General features: G+C 32.6%; 1 protein-coding gene across 1 annotated transcript in view; it reads right to left on the bottom strand.

The window, feature by feature from the left end:
- Window positions 1-11,615: 11,615 nt before the first annotated feature.
- Papss (PAPS synthetase) overlaps window positions 11,616-18,316 on the bottom strand; it is a 78,228-nt gene continuing 71,527 nt past the window's right edge. The window contains exons 12-13 of the mRNA XM_067285648.1: window positions 14,363-15,809; window positions 11,616-12,656 (exon numbers count right to left, since the gene is read on the bottom strand). Coding sequence (XP_067141749.1) covers window positions 15,564-15,809 — 246 coding nt within the window. The 3' untranslated portion in view covers window positions 11,616-12,656; window positions 14,363-15,563. The remainder of the gene's footprint in view (window positions 12,657-14,362; window positions 15,810-18,316) is intronic.

An 18,316-nucleotide genomic window follows, 5' to 3' on the forward strand; every position in this document is an offset into this window, starting at 1 on the left:
GGTTGGACTTTTTTTTATATATACTCTTTCCGCCCTGTGGGCACTAAGAGGGCCTCTTATAGCAGGCCTATTATGGGTACGGCCAGGCCCACAATGGGGTGACCGGGTGGTGAGAAACGGACCACCCCCCGAAAAATTCCTGGAGATTCCTCGACCCGTCCGGATTCGAACCCGGGTTCCCCCAGAGCGGTAGGCTACCACCTTAACCGCTCGGCCATCCGGCCTTCTGTGGGTTGGACTTGATAGATTTTATTCCTTATAAGCGTTTACAATTTTTAACTCATCTCTACCCAAAATTAAGTTTTTTTGCCATTTTATTATAATATAAAATATACTGTAAAAGTTATTAAATTCCTACTATTAGTTTACATTCTCCCTATATATATAATATATATATATAATTTATTTATTTATTTATTTATCTTGTTCAAATTTTTAATCGTTAATAAAATACTTTTTATTCATCCACTCAAGTTCAAATACATTTTTTTAAACTTGTAGTGGATGACACTTGATGTTAATACAGTTTTTTTCAAATATTAATTCATTAATTAAATTTAATTATTGGTTAATATTACCTGTGGTATCGAAGATGGCGACGGGGAATTTTTTCCCTAGATACTAGACGGCGACGGGGAAATTTTTCCCCCCTACGTTCGAGATGGCCACGTTTCCAGTAATCTCGAATCAGATTCTCGAGTAATAATCTGGTAGCGGATTAACAATAGATAATCTCGAAGTAGAATACCGAGTGATCTAAACGTTAGGGGGCGTACCCGTACTATCTGTCGCATTATGCAAATTAATAAATTTCCCCGTCGCCATCTTCGATACCACGGTAACATTAACCTAATTATTAAAACTTTAAATAGAGTTTTAGCACTTTGTAATGAAAATTGAAATCAACAGGCAGTAGCTCAATCGGTAAAATGCAAGGATTTCAGTATTTTTCACGTGAAGGTGAAGAATGCGAGTTAAATTCTTGCGAAAATCGATCAATTTTTGCTTTAAGTAGACATTTTATCCAAATGATTTTCGAGAGTGAGTTAGCAGTTGTGGCTTAGAATGAAGGATTTTTCTCAAACAATAAAATTGAACAAATTTTATGCTTTGGATTCAATTCCGATTTCTCTTTCTATTGATATTTTGCCACTTAATATTGTGATTCTGTCATATGTATATACATATTTATATTAATTGTAATTATTTAATAAAAAGTAACTAAAATAAAATTTTTCTTTGTTGACCTAAGTAGGAATTGACTTTAAAAATTTTTTTTTATATTACTTGTTTTTTTAACAGCCTGGAAAGCTAGGCAACTCGTTGCTTCATTTTCTTGGGTTAAGGTGGTCTCGATTTCGATACTTTCCCTTGTTATTTATACATAACAGCCGGAAAAGTAATATGGGGTCTAATTATATTGTTAACACTATAACAAAAGCACTTACAAATAATTTATATTCAAAATATTTGAAAATTTTTATAAACTGCGATAAGAATTGTCTATTGTAAATCACGTGGAACTGTTCTTTGTTTACGGCAACGCGACACGTGGGCGATCTACCCAGGGGAATGCCTCCCGGGAGAACTTTTATAGAAAACTGGTTCCTATTTAAATGTTATAAACGTCAAGAAAACCCGGAAAATTCCACGTGCCCAGCCCCGTCGACCGGGCGCGAACCCACGATCAACTACCAGCATTCTGCTGTTTTATCTACTGGGCCGCTGCCGAGTTTGCAAGAGTTTGAGAGCTCAGAAATTCAATGAAATAATAAAAAAATATAATTTTATGTAGAAGCAATTAAAACTTATCACTTGAGTAGCATAAAATAATACAAACATATTTTGCCGGATTACCAATGAGGGGTTTTCAATCGCAGTACCCTTTTTTTTCTATATTGAAAAATCCGTATAAAATACAATTAAGTCCACCAGTGGCTAAGCGGTTCCGTTTCCTGAACACTGGGCGTTCGGTCGTGGGTTCGCGCCTCGCCCGGAGGGGCTGGCTACGTGGGGTTTTCTCCAGGTCTGTAACGCCCGAATTGGGGCCAGTTACCGTTAAAAATACCTTCTAGAAGGGCACTAAAAGGACCTCCTTTAGCAAGTCCATTATGGGTTCGGCCGGGTGGTGAGGGAGGGGGCCCGACATATCCGGACGGACCATCCCTCCGAAAAATTCCTGGGGATTTTTCGACCCGTCCGGATTCAATCCCGGCTCTCCAGGGCGGCAGGCTGCTAACTTTGACTGCTCGGCCATCCGGGCAGGCAAGGAAGGTTGGTCTCCATTGGATTGTATCGCCAGAGCTAGATCCAGATCACTTAGCCCATGTTTGACTTTATACGTCCAGGCACCTTGGTGATTACCGGGTGGTAGACCATTTCTATGATTAAGATACAGTCTCCTTGTACTCTGTAGTGCCATTTGGCGGGGCAGAGGCAATTTACGTAGAGTTGTGATATGAGGACCATCCACGAGTCGAAAAATCTCCAGAAATTTTTCGACCCGTCCGGATTTGATCCCGGGTTCCCCAGAGCAGTAGGCCGTCACCTCGACCACTCGGCCATCCGGTCGTCCATTGCTGTATGCTGTACAGTACATTTTTGAGTCATGCAATTTGCTGTAAGGCCGAGACTCCACTAGCGTAAAAACGAGCGTGAAAACCTTCGCCGCAAATACTTTTAATCACGTGACCTATTTGCGTTTGGGTTACTGCTCCACTAGCAAAGTTTTTACTTCGACGGTACTATCGAAGTTACCGTTGTATACGTGATGTATCGATATTAAGACACTAATTATATTCTGCGATTTTTCTGTACTATAATTACAAATGCAGTAAACATAATATTTTTACTTTCATATATTAACTTTTATTATCGTATTATTAAGATACTATACTACACTTTGTGCGCTTAGCTTTTTTATTGTATACTCGTCTAAATTGAAGGATTTTCCTCTGACTGTCCACATCGCTTGTTTTAGGCATCCATTATTATAATCGGGATGCCTCTTATCGTAGATACATGAATACTTTCGGATATTTTTGATAAATCTTTCCAGATCTATTCTAGGTCTTTTCTAAGTAGCTATGAAAGAACGTTTCCGCCATTTTCACGCCGTGTCTGAATGACGTAGACTCTACTGACCTCTGATTGGTTGATGGCACCGTTTTACGGCCGAAAGTTGAACACTGCTCGACTCGCTTTACGCTGGTTTTACGACCTGCTCCGGCGTAAAATATCATGGTCACGTGAGCAAAAGTATTTATGGCGAGGGTTTCCACGCTCGTTTTTACGTTAGTGGAGTCTCGGCCTTATAGTTTTAATTTATTAGTGAATGTTCGAACTAGTGGGGTATCTTCTTCGATGATGTAGAAAACGAGCGGATGAATATACAGTACTGTATTTAATTACGATCAGAAGTTTCACTTGGATTTTCGTAGTTTACACTGTTGAATTAAGTTTTTAAGATATCAAGTGAGATATGTTTTATATACGTTTCGTATATGTTTTGTGTATTCGCATTTTTCACCGGATGCTCGCCCTCTAATGTTTAAAAACAAAACTATTCCATCTGGGTCGTTTGATTAACTCTTGTGTATTATCAGCAGTAAATATGAACAACAATAGAAGAAGCAAAGCTTTCTGTTGCGTTTCAAATTGCAATTTCACAGATTTACGGGAGCCTAATATAAGTTTTCGTCTATTCTCACACGAAAAACAGATGATTATTCGGAAATCGGTCGGTTATATTTATGAGCTTCTCCGAATTGTGAAAGAGTGAATTAGACTTAAGAATTGGCAGTTTCCCGATTGTCCAACTTTCCACGAACAAGTTATGCTGTCAATTTTAAAAGATATTTTCTTAAAGTTAAAATGCCAGTTATTTTGTATGGGACACAGGGTCGGATTTAAGCATTTCGAAGCCTTAAGCTGAATGTAAGTCCCCTTACCAACCCTTCACAATTTTAGAAGTCAATCATAAAAAGAAAAAAATTAAATCAGACTATCTCTCTGATTCAATACGGTTATTGGAAGAAAACGATGTGAGGTTTCACTAGTCTTCTGTTTTATAACTGAATTTAATTAAATTTTTATACCCATTCCCTTAAAAATTTTTTTTCAAAATTGGTTTTATCATTTTTTTAAAAAAAAAAGATCTTACGTTAATTCTTAGAAAAAATTAACGAAATACTACACAAAATAAAAAGTAAAGTATGTTTTGTTGGTTTGTAAAAAAATGTTTATTACAAAATTCGACTTTAATTTTTTTTTGTTTGTACAAATGTTTGAGGCTGCTTGAAGTCGAGCCTAAGCAACAATTTACATAGCTTTTTACTTGTAAATCTAACCCTGATAGGACAATGTCAAAGCTGATGTTTTTAACACAAAGGGCACAAATATGCATAGAACGATCTCGCTAACTTGCTTTGATACCACATAATGACGTATTCCGCTAGCAATAATTGTTCTGATAGTATAAAATTTCTCGATAAACAGCTGCAAGCAGCATATATCATTAAATCGGGCAGTAATATATGATTAATTTTACATTACTAGTTACAAGCGACCCAGATAAAGTAGCCATTTTGTAAAAATTCAGCGCCCTCTATAGTTCATGAAAAACGCGAATACTTGGCCTACTTTCTGTCTGTATTCTTGGAGTGATGACAACTTAGTGTTTTCCCCCTAAATTTAGGGGAATCAGCAGGGTGGGGAATTTTAGGAAGAAAAATAGTATAGGAAGATAATGTAAAATCTGTTCCTATTGGTTAACGGAGTTTCAGCTACGAATAGGAACGTGGGTTTAATGTAAACATGTATACATTTTTGTCTGTTAAAAATTTCAATTGTTATACATTTAAAAAAGAGTTTGCAACGTAAATGTATACGTAATTTTGTATTTTATAATGATGTTAAGAGGGTGTTTAGAAATGCCGAATGCTATCATAATAGTGAGAGACAGACATTTGAATTATTATAACACTTCATTCTACACTTAACTTATTTATAAGAAAATCAGTGCAACTTTATAATTTTTTGCTGATTCTTATTAAAATATATACTTTTATATTTGTCTATTAATTACTTTATATAAAAGTAATTATTTATATTGATGTTTCTACATACAGATAAGTGAAAAAATCAAATATAAATAGCTCATTTCAGTTTTATTGCCCGTCATATATTTATCAAACACTTAACATTTTAAGTTATATTTTCTTAAAAACATCATTTCAGTACGTCTTGTATATTGCAATAAATTGTATGTTAGTTAAAACCTATATGCAATGTATGAAAAGGAATTTTCAATATATATCAGTGATGTAACGAATAGTATATTTGGCCTCAGCCGAATACCGAATATTCGGCCAGGAGCGTGGTCGAATGGCCGAATATTCGGCCAAACTATTCGGCTTGATTAACGCAAGTACAAAAATTGGCGCGCAAACCGCATTATGGCAAGGATCGCGCACTCCGCTCTCTATTGGCCCGCTGTCACTACGATTTTTTCTTCCAGTAGGTCTAAATTATTTAAATTATAATTATTAAAGTTAATATGAGACGGAGCCTAACGTCTACCTCTACTGCCAAATTGGTTTATAATTTATGTAATAGCCGTAAATAGCCCGATATGATTCGGCAGTTGTTGGTATTTAGATGTAAGTTATAAGTTATTTTATTTGCAATTGATCTTTTTAATTCTAAAATTTTGTTTTTAATATGTATTTGTAGACTGAATAGTGCCCTAAGGATATACTTTAGTGGGGACATATAGTCTAGTTTCTGCCCAGTTGTGGAACAGTTCAAATATATTATTGGGGGTTTTCTATTTGTGAAGTTTTGTGATATTTTGTTGCTATTGTTTTTGTCAATATTTTTAAAATTTAACATGATTTCGAATGTTATCTTTTGTGTATAAAGAGAAATGCTCATTCTTTGCTTTATATATAAAATAAATTATATATTAGTTACTCATCTTCTAGAAATAGATAAATAATTCTTTCATTAAATACGATAAGTTTCAATAAAACGTTTCGTAAATCATTTTAAAATATCGTAAAAAATATTAAAATATACGCGAATACGAATATAACATAATTAACTAATCAATAATATTAATGCCCGATACATTCTAACCTACACGCCATCAATGCCATAAGATATCGGGCTAGATAAAGGCTATAATATTATTTAATTACGAAATAATTTAATACTAGAATTAGATGCTATTTCTTATTAACTTTAATAATTATAGTTTAATTTTCAGCATTAATAAAAGTTACCAAAATGATTAATTTACTGTGTTTTTGTTATTTCTTACTCCTGTTTTTAGGTACAGTAGAGCGTCGAAAAGTGGAACCAATTGGGGACTGGGGTCCTTCCAGTTAATGATTTGTTCCAGTTTCCGACTTTGTACGAAAAAATACATTAACCTGTCCGATGTTCAAATTTTTCTCCGTTGCGTATCGCTTCCTGTTGAATTTTTCTCCGTTGCGTGTCGCTTCGCGTTGAATTTTCGTTAAGCCTAACGAAAATTTTTATAATAATCGAGGCTATCGTATCGTTAAAAATTATTTCTGCATTTTGTACAAACAAAATAAATATATTAAAGAATATAAAAAACATGAAAATTATACTTTAGAAGTAAATTTAGTATCAAAAACATTTGATTCAGCACGACACAGTCCGACTGAAAATCGTTCCACTTTCCGGCCATTCCACTTACCGACGTTCCACTTATCGACGCTCTACTGTATTCGGTATTCGACCGAATAGTGACTTAAATATTCGGTATTCGGCCGAATAGTGAAAAATAGGCCGAATAGGCCGAATACCGGGTAGTAACCGAATATTCGTTACATCACTAATATATATGCAACGTTTTTCTGTTATTTTCGAGAAAGTTTTTGAACTTTAGTTAAAATATTAAATAATTATAATAAAAAGGCATTATACTAAATATAAATTTGTAAAGTCGTTAAAGCATAATTTGTAGAGTTCACGTATCTTTGTTATAATAAAGTTTATTGTTTTGAGATTTAGAAAGAAAGTCTTGAGTTATTTATGATATTTTTTAGGGAAACTCTGTTAGTTTTAAAGGGAATTTCGGGTGTTTAGGGAGTTTTCACGAAAAAAGATTGGCAATCTGTATGCCAGCAGTAGTGTTCCTAGAAAGCAAGTGTCTCTAGACAGGAAGTTTCGTTTCGCTCCCCAACCGTGTTATCTAGTAACTGATATAACAACGTTGCTAGACGTTCATTCATGAGCCGTACTAAACAGTTTTGGAGCCCGATTTAATGTTAATTATTGTCATTATTTATTCAAAATATAAATTTGTGAAAATAAAACTTATTCTTTTTTTTTTTTGTAACTCTTTCCGCCCAGTGGGCACTAAGAGGGCCTCTTATAGCAAGCCCATTATGGGTTCGGCCAGGCCCACAATGAGGCGGCCGGGTGGTGAGGGACGGGGCCCGACATATCCAGACGGACCACCCCCCGAAAAATTCCTGGGTATTTCTCGACCCGACCGGATTCGATCCCGGGTCCCCCAGGGCGGCAGGCTGCTAACCTTGACCGCTCGGCCATCCGGCCGCTAAATAAAACTTATTTGTGTTGTTGTTCGGTATTACTGTATTTGTGACTATCGCAGTATAATAATGCGCAATTAATAATAAACTGGAAAAGGGACTAGCTTAAAATTAAAAATATTTGGATCAAATCAACAATTAATGGAAAAAGTTGGAGAGTTAATTTGACATGGTTAAATCGAAAAAAAAAAATCGACTCTACTGTCTTATCTCGTGTTTTCGTATGGAGAGAACGAATTATAGACTCTAAAATTCGTGTTTTTTCTTCTACAATATGGTCCAAGTGTGGAAACACCCATATAAAACAAAAATGGGTGAACGAAACAGTGATCTAATGTTCCGACACGAAAGGTAACGTGTTAGGCCATGTCACCGACACGGCAGCCATCTTGAAATCTTACAACTCTGAGGTCAATCAAATATGTTACCAGGCCGCATTCACGAAAGCGACGTATCGTAACTTACGACGAACGTTCGACGAAATTTGGTATTCACAAAACTTGTCGTAAATAGGCGTCGTTACATACGACAGGATGGGTAAACGCCAGTCAAGACAATTCAAGCTGGCCGATTATTATTTAGCTTTGTCTATCGATGAATTAAACAGTTCATCGAAATTTTATTGTTTATTTCGTCTGTCGATCGAAGACATTTTGTTAAGGGAATTAATCTGATACTATCGAATGTCGAGGGAAACGATTTTTAATTTCAGGAACTGAAATCTCGTTTGGAAAGGCGTACTGTACAGTACATGTATAGCATACTAGTCTCGTAATCACGTTAAAATTATAAACAGAATTGTTAAAATAAATTATAGATATTTTACCAACCTTTTCTTTTTGAAACGCTTTTGTAATCTCTCTCCATTTACGTCGAATTTCATCTATGCTTCTATGTACTGTACGTACAGTACCTGTACATTACTAACATTATTCTTTTTTGTAAATTTGGCTTAATCTCCAATAATTACTTTTTCCGCGAGAAGTAACAGCTGGAGCTATCTTTCCTTCTATTATTATTATTTTTTCGATTCCTGTGTTCGATTTCGGAAGTAAAATGACGCCTTCTTTTTCTCTCTTCCAGTTTATCATCGAAACTCGCGTCGGAGACAACTTACGCCATTTAAAAGTTTCCGAACCACACTACATTCCTGTTGGACGAAACAGTATACTCTCGAAAGCAATCACCTTTATTTTTTAAAAACTTTTTCCGTCCTGTGGGCACTAAGAGAGTCTCTTTTTGCAAGCCCATTATGGGTTCGGCCAGGCCTACAATGTGGCGACTGGGTGGTGAGGGATGGGGCCCGATATATCCGAAAAATTCCTGGGGATTTTTCGACCCGTAGAGATTCGATCCCGGGTCCCCCAGAGCTTCTCCAATCACCAGTATTTTGTCGTAAATAATAAATCGGGTTACCATAAGCTTCGTGAATTACAGAAACGATATGTCGTAATTAACCACGTCGCGAGAATACGACGTTGTAATTAAGGAGAATTTCGTTAATCGGGGCCCTAATTTTTAGACACTCTCATGCTGACGTCACACTCAACTGTCTGCCGCCCTGATATTAAAGTCAACCAATTCTGTGAAACGGATCTACTGTACGTTAATTTATTCAAGGCGAAGCAAATTTTAAAAATAGACCAATACAAAAAGTTCAGATTCACTACAAAAGAAGTCTGACTAAAGATATGTTATATACTGGTATATATCTTTCAATGGCATTTTATTTGTATGTACTACAGTATATAGGTTAAACTGTTACCATTATCCGTCCCCATGTGGGCCTAACCGAATCCATAATGGCCTTGCTAGTAAGAGGCCTTCTTAGTGCCCAAAGGACAGACTTTAAAAAAAGAAAAAAAAAACTAAATTAGTGTTATCAATGACGCAATTTTGCTAGTGATCCGCATTGTGATTAGAACTTTTTATTCCACTGAAAGCGATAACGTCGAGTATTGACACTTCAATAAATGCTTCGTACAAACTGCATTTCATCTGACAGCACAATGCCTTCTGGTGTGTTCTAGTAATTCGCTACAGAAACGCGAAATTGCGTCAATTTTTATCGCTTTATCTGTACTTTATAGAAAGTAAATGACGCTTAATGACTACGGGTGGCTCCAACTTTATTCTCGAACTCGTCCGATAAAACGAGAATTGGATTATATTCAAATTAAAACGATACTATTTCGGTAACTCTGTATAAAGTGTAGGTCTTAGTTTTTATAGCAGACTTTGCTGTTATAACTATCGTTTAAAATTGGGTTTATGGATCCAAAAGAATCGTTTAAACTTTAAAATGTAATCAAATTGATTTTATATATTGCCTAATTAGCGTGAATCTAGAACGTGGCATCGTTCACTTTAGCAGATAAATAGAAATGTCGAGATTAATTCTAACACCGAAAACATCGTTAAGTGTTTCTCGTGTTAAACAGAAATGCATCGACCCGATACTTTCGATAAAATGTAACAGGTTGATTCCAGATAAGAATTTCAAATGAAAGCGAAATGATAATATGATAAGATCTGAGTGTTACTAAGATTACCTTATCCACCTACTTAATTGATGTCATAAATTTTAGTAAAGGTACTAGATTTCTAGGGTTTTCTAGAGATTATTACAGAGTATTAATGTAAAGGCTACTTAAAGCATCTTGCAAAATATCCCGGAAATTTCTTAATACTTACAATAATAATAATACAGACCTTCTATATTACATAGGGTAGTATATGGTATTCATTTATCTACTCAAGTATTTCCACAAAAAGAGTGTATAATTAAATATGTAACTTTTAAAAAGTAATTTTAACCTATTTTCAACCAAATATGGTAATTGATGTAATGTATTTATCAATCAGATTTGAACTAAATAGTTTAAATATCCAACACTACTTCTAGCATTACTTTAACTAGCAATGTATTCAAATTCTAATGATGTATCATTTGTAATTGTTGATTTATACATTAAGTTTCAGGCTGTACAATTTATATGAATGTACAATATTGTTAAACAAAATAATTTGGCTCTGTGGATGGAGGGTAAATTTTGTTGTGTAAAGTATTATTCTGTGTTAAAACAATTTAAGTAGCTAATTGGTTATTTGTATTGAAAAAGATTTTTTAAATTTAATATTCGTCCAAATATTTCTTACGTAAACGTTACAAAAGTAACAAAACCTCACGCTTCAATCAAACTAGGTTAATACTATTCTTAGACTTAATATAAATAATGTTATATTAGTTCATAAACAAATATTTGAAATGTATAAATGGATTAAATGTGTGTTTCTTACTCAGGTATTGCATTTTGAAGCTAACTCAGAATTTTAAATAAGTTAAACAGATGAAACTGTGTTTTGTACTTTAAAATTACAATTAAATCAATTTATTTCTATTCGTGTATCTTTTCTACACAATATCTTAAAAAACATTAATAAATGCAATGGTTTAAAATGATCTATTAATACAAAGAATCGATGACTGTAGGCTGTGTGGCCAAACTCAGTTATGTCCATTTTGAGTGAACCTGATCAGCATTAAAGTCAGTGACGGGAACCATGTAGGCAGAGGATGAAAAAAAAAGACATTCCAATTCACAATATTCATGAAAAATCAAGGATCCAGATCATATTCAAACTCGCATCTCTTGTGGCTTTATCGACCTAATGCCACAAGTTGCCATCTGTTTAACTTATTTAAAGTTCTGAGTTAGCTTCAAAATGCAATACTTGAGTAAGAAAGTACCAGATTTCCTTATTTTTGTTTAAGTGATAAATAAAAACAATTTCGATGCAATCATCCATACTTTTACAAATTATTATATTAATATGTGGAAAAACGCTTATGGTTTCCACATATTGTTATTGTATATTTCACAATATCAGTATCAATTAACAAAAATAAGGAAATCTGGTACTTTTGGAGAACTATTTACAAAAGAAAAATTAATAATAGGAAAAAAACCCTCTTTTTTGTAATCCCAACTTAAAATATAAAGGTATGTCATATATTTCTTAAAATGTTATTGAAAAGTAATTATTTAATTCTATTTTTTACAACAGAATGTAAACTTTGTTAATTTAGCAACTTCTTTCTGAAAAGCAGCACATCTTAAACTATAAACATAAGGATTTAACATGCTCATTACTAATGAAATAGAAAAAGCAAATAGAAACCAAGAATGCCTGTCTTCCATTCGTTCTGGTGGAATAAACGTCAGAAGAGTTAGAGGTAAATAAGATATAAATAGTATCAAACCCAAGATTAATGTTGTGTGGATACTTGTCATATTTGAATGAAGAACTACCGGATCTTTAACTGAAGATGTTATCTGAAATTGGAAGAGTACAAATAAATGTAAAGAAAGAATTCTAAATGAATAATTAAGTAATAAATATACAGAGAATTACCTGGTATTTGATTGCATCTCCCAGTACAGGATAAATCCTAAGAACATTTTCTTTAAATCTCTTCCTTAAAACAATGAAGTAACAGCTCAAAATAATTATAAAACAGATGATGACAATTGGAACACCTATCAGTCTCCCAAAATTAAGTTTTCCTGTTTTTATATCCACTGATGCACACATTTCATAGAAATCATCTTCAAATAGTGTATTACTAAGAATACTCAATAAAATACCCATCAGCCAAGAAATAATAATAAATGTATAAGTCAGCTTTTTTGGTACTCTCTTTCTTGAATGCAGTAAAATTAAAGTTCGTAAGATGCAGATGGTTGCCAATGTCACTAAATTAATGGTATAAACTATGGTATAAATTGTAACTTGGGTCTGGCATAAGGTGGAATTCAGTGATGATTTAGGGCCTATTACAATGGAAGCTAAACATAGAGATGAATTAAAACAGCATGATATACAATCGGCAATTGCTAAACTGATGTGGAGAGAGTTTTTGTGTGTGTAAAATAAGCGACTTCTGAAGAATATCACACATACCATTAAATTACCAAAAATTCCAGCAAAAAATACTATAATCACCACAAAACTTGCAATGACATGTAAAACGATCATTCTTCTTTCTGATATAAATTTTATTTCCTGAAATTTTAAATTAGAAATATATAAAATTATTTTATATGTATATATTAGAATATTGTATTTATCCAAGTATAAGATCCTTGGTTTTTAGTTTCATTTCAATTTTTTCTTTGCTGTTTAATGGCAGACTGCCACCAATTTTGGCATGATGGTCTGGGAACCATTTTGAATGACAGTCGACCATCACAAATAGCAGTAGAGCCCTTGATGGCATAACCTGATGTGTTTCCTTTCATGGCAGGGCTGCAAACAATCATTTTCTAGCAAAATAATGCTTGGCCATAGTTAGGCTTTCCCAGAAATGTTGCCACACTTTCATAGCCTGCAGTCTACAAATTTGTCATCTATTGAACATTTGTGGAACCAGATGAAATGCCAGCTTAGCCATCTACAAGTACAATAAATTTGGAACATCTGTGATCAAATCTGTTACAGGATAGCAACTGATGCCTGGATACCTCCATGCCCAACTGTATTGTTGCATGTATCAAGAAAAGAGGTGGTCCTACAAATTACTAAAGGTGATTTTAAATTACACCATTGTTCCACAGGAAATTGTCCCTTTGCTCTAATATTGTAATCACTTACTTTCATCATCATTACATTTGCACTAATAAAGTTTCATTTGATTCCAATGCCTCTTCCTTGGTTATAACTTTTTTGTCAATGAGTTTAAATACTGGTTGTTATTAAAACTACAGGATGATTTCCAACTAAAAGTTCGTCAAAACCTTGAAAGATAGAGTGAGTGAACTATGAAAGATAATTGCTCTAAAACTATCAAGAAATTGAATGTTCATTGCTTTATGAATGGATAAGAATACCTTGGTTGCAAATTATATCAGAAGTCATTGTAAACACATTCAAAAAGTGAAGCATTTCAAATGACTAGATGGAAGTACAAATGATGAATTATAGTAAAATAAAGGGACATGAATTTTCAAGTGATTTAGTTAATAATTCAAGCAAGAACAATAATTCTGAACTATAATAAGGTATTAAAAACAAATCAGTTTTGATTATCTAATTTGTTTTTGATGTTTCACTTAAAAAAATATAGAATATTCTTTACAACTTAAACTTCACAGGTTTTACAACATTCATAACAAGGTTTTGTACAAATAAGAGTTTTGTACATATATATAAGTAATAAAAATAAAAATGATCATATAAGTTGTGTGTAAGATGCAATCTGTAAAAAAGTACATTAAGTTAGGAAAATCAATTCTGTTTTTGATTACATCTTATTATACAGGAATATTTAAGAGGGTATTTATAGCTTAAAATATTGTCAAACATTACTAGAAACATCTGGCATTGAAACCTAAAAATCAACTTTTGATTTTGATTATATTTTTGTTCTACAGCAAAATATTTACTGTTCTAACTTTCATAGATTGTACCAAATAATATATATATTGTAATTTAATAACAACCTTATTTTCGAATCTAATTACATTGTTTAGAAATTAACAACTTTTAATGAACGTATTTAATTTAAATTTGGGGTTAACTCAGGCCTTAAAGACATTCATTATCTATAAGAACAAAAAATAAAAACCTAAATAAGGTACAATATTTATAAAAGAGGTTTGCTAAATTTTGGAAAAGAAGTCATATTTAGATAAATACAATATATAAATTCAGTTGTACAATTTGTATAATGAAAATTACATTATTAATAGAAGAAATTCAATAAAACTCACCATTCACTATGTGAACAACATTCATTTAACTTGCAATCAGATTAAATGTTACCTTTCATTCACCATCTGGTCATCCACTTCACTGATGATAAACTGCTTCATAGATATGACTATGAAATCATGTAATAAAAACAGAGAAGTTGATTTTTTGTATAGGTTTTGTTTTTCCCTCCCTTACTGAATTTCCATTTATATATTTAACAATAATTTTAATTTTTAATAAGAGAGTAACAACAAAAGTTTCTCTAACAGTCCAATTCATGATTATTTGTTTATTTACTTACGATATATAACGATATTACATATAATATTATTATTAAAAATCTGTTTAATATAATAAAGCTACTATGTATTTAAAAACATTTCCAAAAATTGACCTGAAAGTATTAACCAATGACAATTTTCCAATAAGTTTTGATACAAGAAAATACACAATATAAATTTTTAAAAAATAATCTTTTGAAAAAAATTAATTATGTAAAAAAAATTCAAAAGATTACATTAATAAATATTTGATATTTTTGTATATTTAATTCATGGATTAGACCAGTTTGATTTAGTAATTGAATAAGTATATGAAAATGAATCAATAAACTCAACTTTATTCATTTTGTATTGGTATTTTTTTCTTTTCTTTTTTTACAATAAATAACAACTGCATCTGAGCAGTTTAATTTTAAAATCTATGTTCCTTCATTACATCAAACATAGATAAGGGGATATAACTTTAATGCTTATACAAGTGAATTATATCCCAAAATAGCGAGCAGATAACAAATTGCTCGTGTAATTTTTAATTTTAATAAAATTTGTAGATGTGTAGAAATAATTATAATTAATTTATATGTTTAACAAGTATAAAACAATTATTGGTCCACGATTTTGATGTCAAAAAGCAGCATTTTTTTTATTGTGGTATTTGACTTATTTAAAATTAGTTTTCATTGAAATGAAGTGTGCAGACAGGCAACACTGTGTTATGCGTTTTGTGAAATCTGAAAGGTAAAAAATATGGTTAAGAGATTCGAGAGACTTTCTAATATATATAATCAATTTTCTTTATTTAAAATTTTGATAGTAATCAAAGCATTCAGCAGCTAACCAGAACTGAATGTTTAATATCTATTTTATTATTATTATTATTATTATTATTTTAAATTTTGGCATTGTTTGTCTGCATGCTTCAATTCCAAATCACAGTTTAAGCATTTGTTACAAGTGATCTATAATAAGAAGCTAAAATGTTCCACGCCTTTGGTGCCATAAAACCATCTGGTGGTGTCTGTCCATTGCGTGCTAGCGACCTCATATATGTACCAGAAATAAATTCAAATTCATTTTTTCGATTAACATCAAATAGTTCCATTCGTTTTTTGCTTTTATTATAAGCTGCAACTCTGAAGGGAATTATTTCTAATTGGGTTAGACCAGGTGCCATTGTTAAAACCTGCAAAAATAAAAAGAAAAACTTTCATACCTTAGTTTTCTTATTTTCAAAATTATTTTTAAAATTTAGAATTTCATTTGTTTCAGTTAAGAAACAAATTATAAATAATAACCATTTTCTCAAAGCATTCATATTAATTTCAGTATAGATTTTGATTCAATAAACTTCTTGCATTTTATATCTTAATACATAAACTGAAATTCAAAATCATCATTTACAGTAAAAAGAAATGGCAAATCAAATTTTTTTTTACTCATTACATTTAAAATTGTCTTTGACAAATCAAGATTCTGTATAAATTCAAAACAATTTGTGTATCTTCTTCGTTTTATCATTATCATAGTTGGTTATTAAACTACTGTATTAAAAAGCTACATTAGTCTTACTGACTAGCTCACTCACTCACACAAAGTGCTTGAGTAAAGCAACCTTTTTACACAACAATGAAACAGTGTATTTGAAAGCGAATGTCCTCTTTCAAATAAATGTCCTCAAAAAAATAAAATATTTCAGCCTCCTACAGGAGAATCAATGTTTAACCTCAATGCTTCAGACTGCTACCAATGTCTGTTCAATGATTAACTTAAGTGCCACCTCCTGTTCTTACTTTTTTTGTTAGTTTTTCTTAAATTACTTTGCCTCACACTTTATCAACAATCAATAAATAACAGAAATCTCCTTTTTATCATCACAGATTTTTAAAATATTATTTGTAGTCATTTAATTAATGTATGCATAACTAATATTGTTTAAAGGGGAGTCTATCCGCTGTTAGACGTGACTGCTTAACTCTTTTGCTTTTCTATTTTAGGTAAGTTCTTGTTTTATTATGTCTCAAGGAGTAAAGAGGAAGACTTTCTCACCAACTGTTCCGGAGAGAACACCAAGTAGACCTAGAAGGAGTAGTTCCGGTCAGGACGAGGAGGTTTCTGAATTACTACAAAATTCGAATTTTGATGTATCGGAAGGTGTTCGTTTATTACTGCGTATGCATGCGGTTCTCAATGGTAAAGTGGAGGATTTTATAAAGCGGCTCGACCATCTTACGGAATGGCTTAAGAATGTGGATGAGGCTCTGGTTGACTTTGAGGTTAGATTAGTTAATATTGAGACTAGGATTGGTTCGGGTGGGTCGGAGATGACGAGCTCCTCCCTTATTGATAATATTAGTATGAAGGTGTCGAAAATGGAACGAGAGATGGATTATATGGACAATCAGCGGAGAATTAATAACTTGGTTATTCATGGTTTGGAGGAGGGAGCTGGAGAATCTGCAATGGAAACATTGGAGGTTGTTAAATCTTTTGCTGCGAATAAGTTGAATTTGCCTCTGTTGCGATATGTTGATGCCAGGCGAGTCGGTAAAAAATTGGGTGATAGGCCTAGAATAATAATTTGTCAGTTTAGTTCTCTTAGTGATAAATTATCTTATAAAAAAGCAGTTATTGAGTCGCGTAACTTAAATGTTTTTGTTAACGATGACTTTTCTCAACGACTAAGAGACATTAGATATAAGTTACGTGTGTTTGGAAGACAGAAGAAATCAGAAGGTGCTCATAGTATTCGTTTATCCTATGATAAAATATTTATTGATGGAGTAAAATATGGATATGATGAGAATTTGGGAAAAATTATTGTTGTCTCCTCATAGCAACCAGTAATCCAGGCTACCTCTATCGTGGCGTGGAATTGCGCCGGTATCAAAAATAAGCCGAATTCATTTTGGAAATATATATCGCAATTTGATGTAATCTTTTTATCTGAAACTTGGTATTCTGCTAAAGGTAATAATAGTAATTTTGAAGTTTTATCGGATTATAATTGTATCATTGGTGATGCTTTTCGTGATGGTAGTAGGGGTAGATTCAAGGCTGGATGGTTGTTGTTTATAAAAGTGTGTTTTTGTTATAAAGTAATTTATAGAGATGATTTTTTGGTTTTGATTAATATTATAGTACCTACGGGTGAATTTTTGTTATGTTTTGTGTATATGCAAGAGCATAATTGGCAGGAAATTTTTGAGATTTTAATTAATTTTCATTTTAATGAAGATTCTAACCTAATTATTTTGGGTGATCTTAATGCTCGGATGGGTGCGGAAAATATTATTCCTGATTACATTGGTGATGTTTTTGGTATTGATTATGTTAAAAGAAGCAGAATATCTAAGGATGCTATTGTGAACAGCAGAGGGCAAAAGATGCTTCAGTTTTGTATAGATAAAAATTTAATAATATTGAATGGTAGAATGTTGGGTGATGAAGCCGGTGAATATACGTTTGTGTCTAGTTTGGGTTCATCGGTTATTGATTTTGGTCTAACAACTTCCTGTGTATGGGGTTGTGTTAAATCTTTTTTTGTTGATGATTGTTGTTTATCGGATCATTTTCCTATAGTACTATGTTTGGACAATCCTGCTCAACTTAAGGTGACTAATAAGGGCAGCTTTTACGAAAGAATTTTTTGGAATTGTGAGACTATGAATACATTTGTGCGAGACTTTGAGA

The sequence above is a fragment of the Centruroides vittatus genome, unplaced genomic scaffold (assembly GCF_030686945.1).
Source record: "Centruroides vittatus isolate TY-2023 unplaced genomic scaffold, ASM3068694v2 scaffold_2802, whole genome shotgun sequence".
NCBI classification, from domain to species: domain Eukaryota; kingdom Metazoa; phylum Arthropoda; class Arachnida; order Scorpiones; family Buthidae; genus Centruroides; species Centruroides vittatus.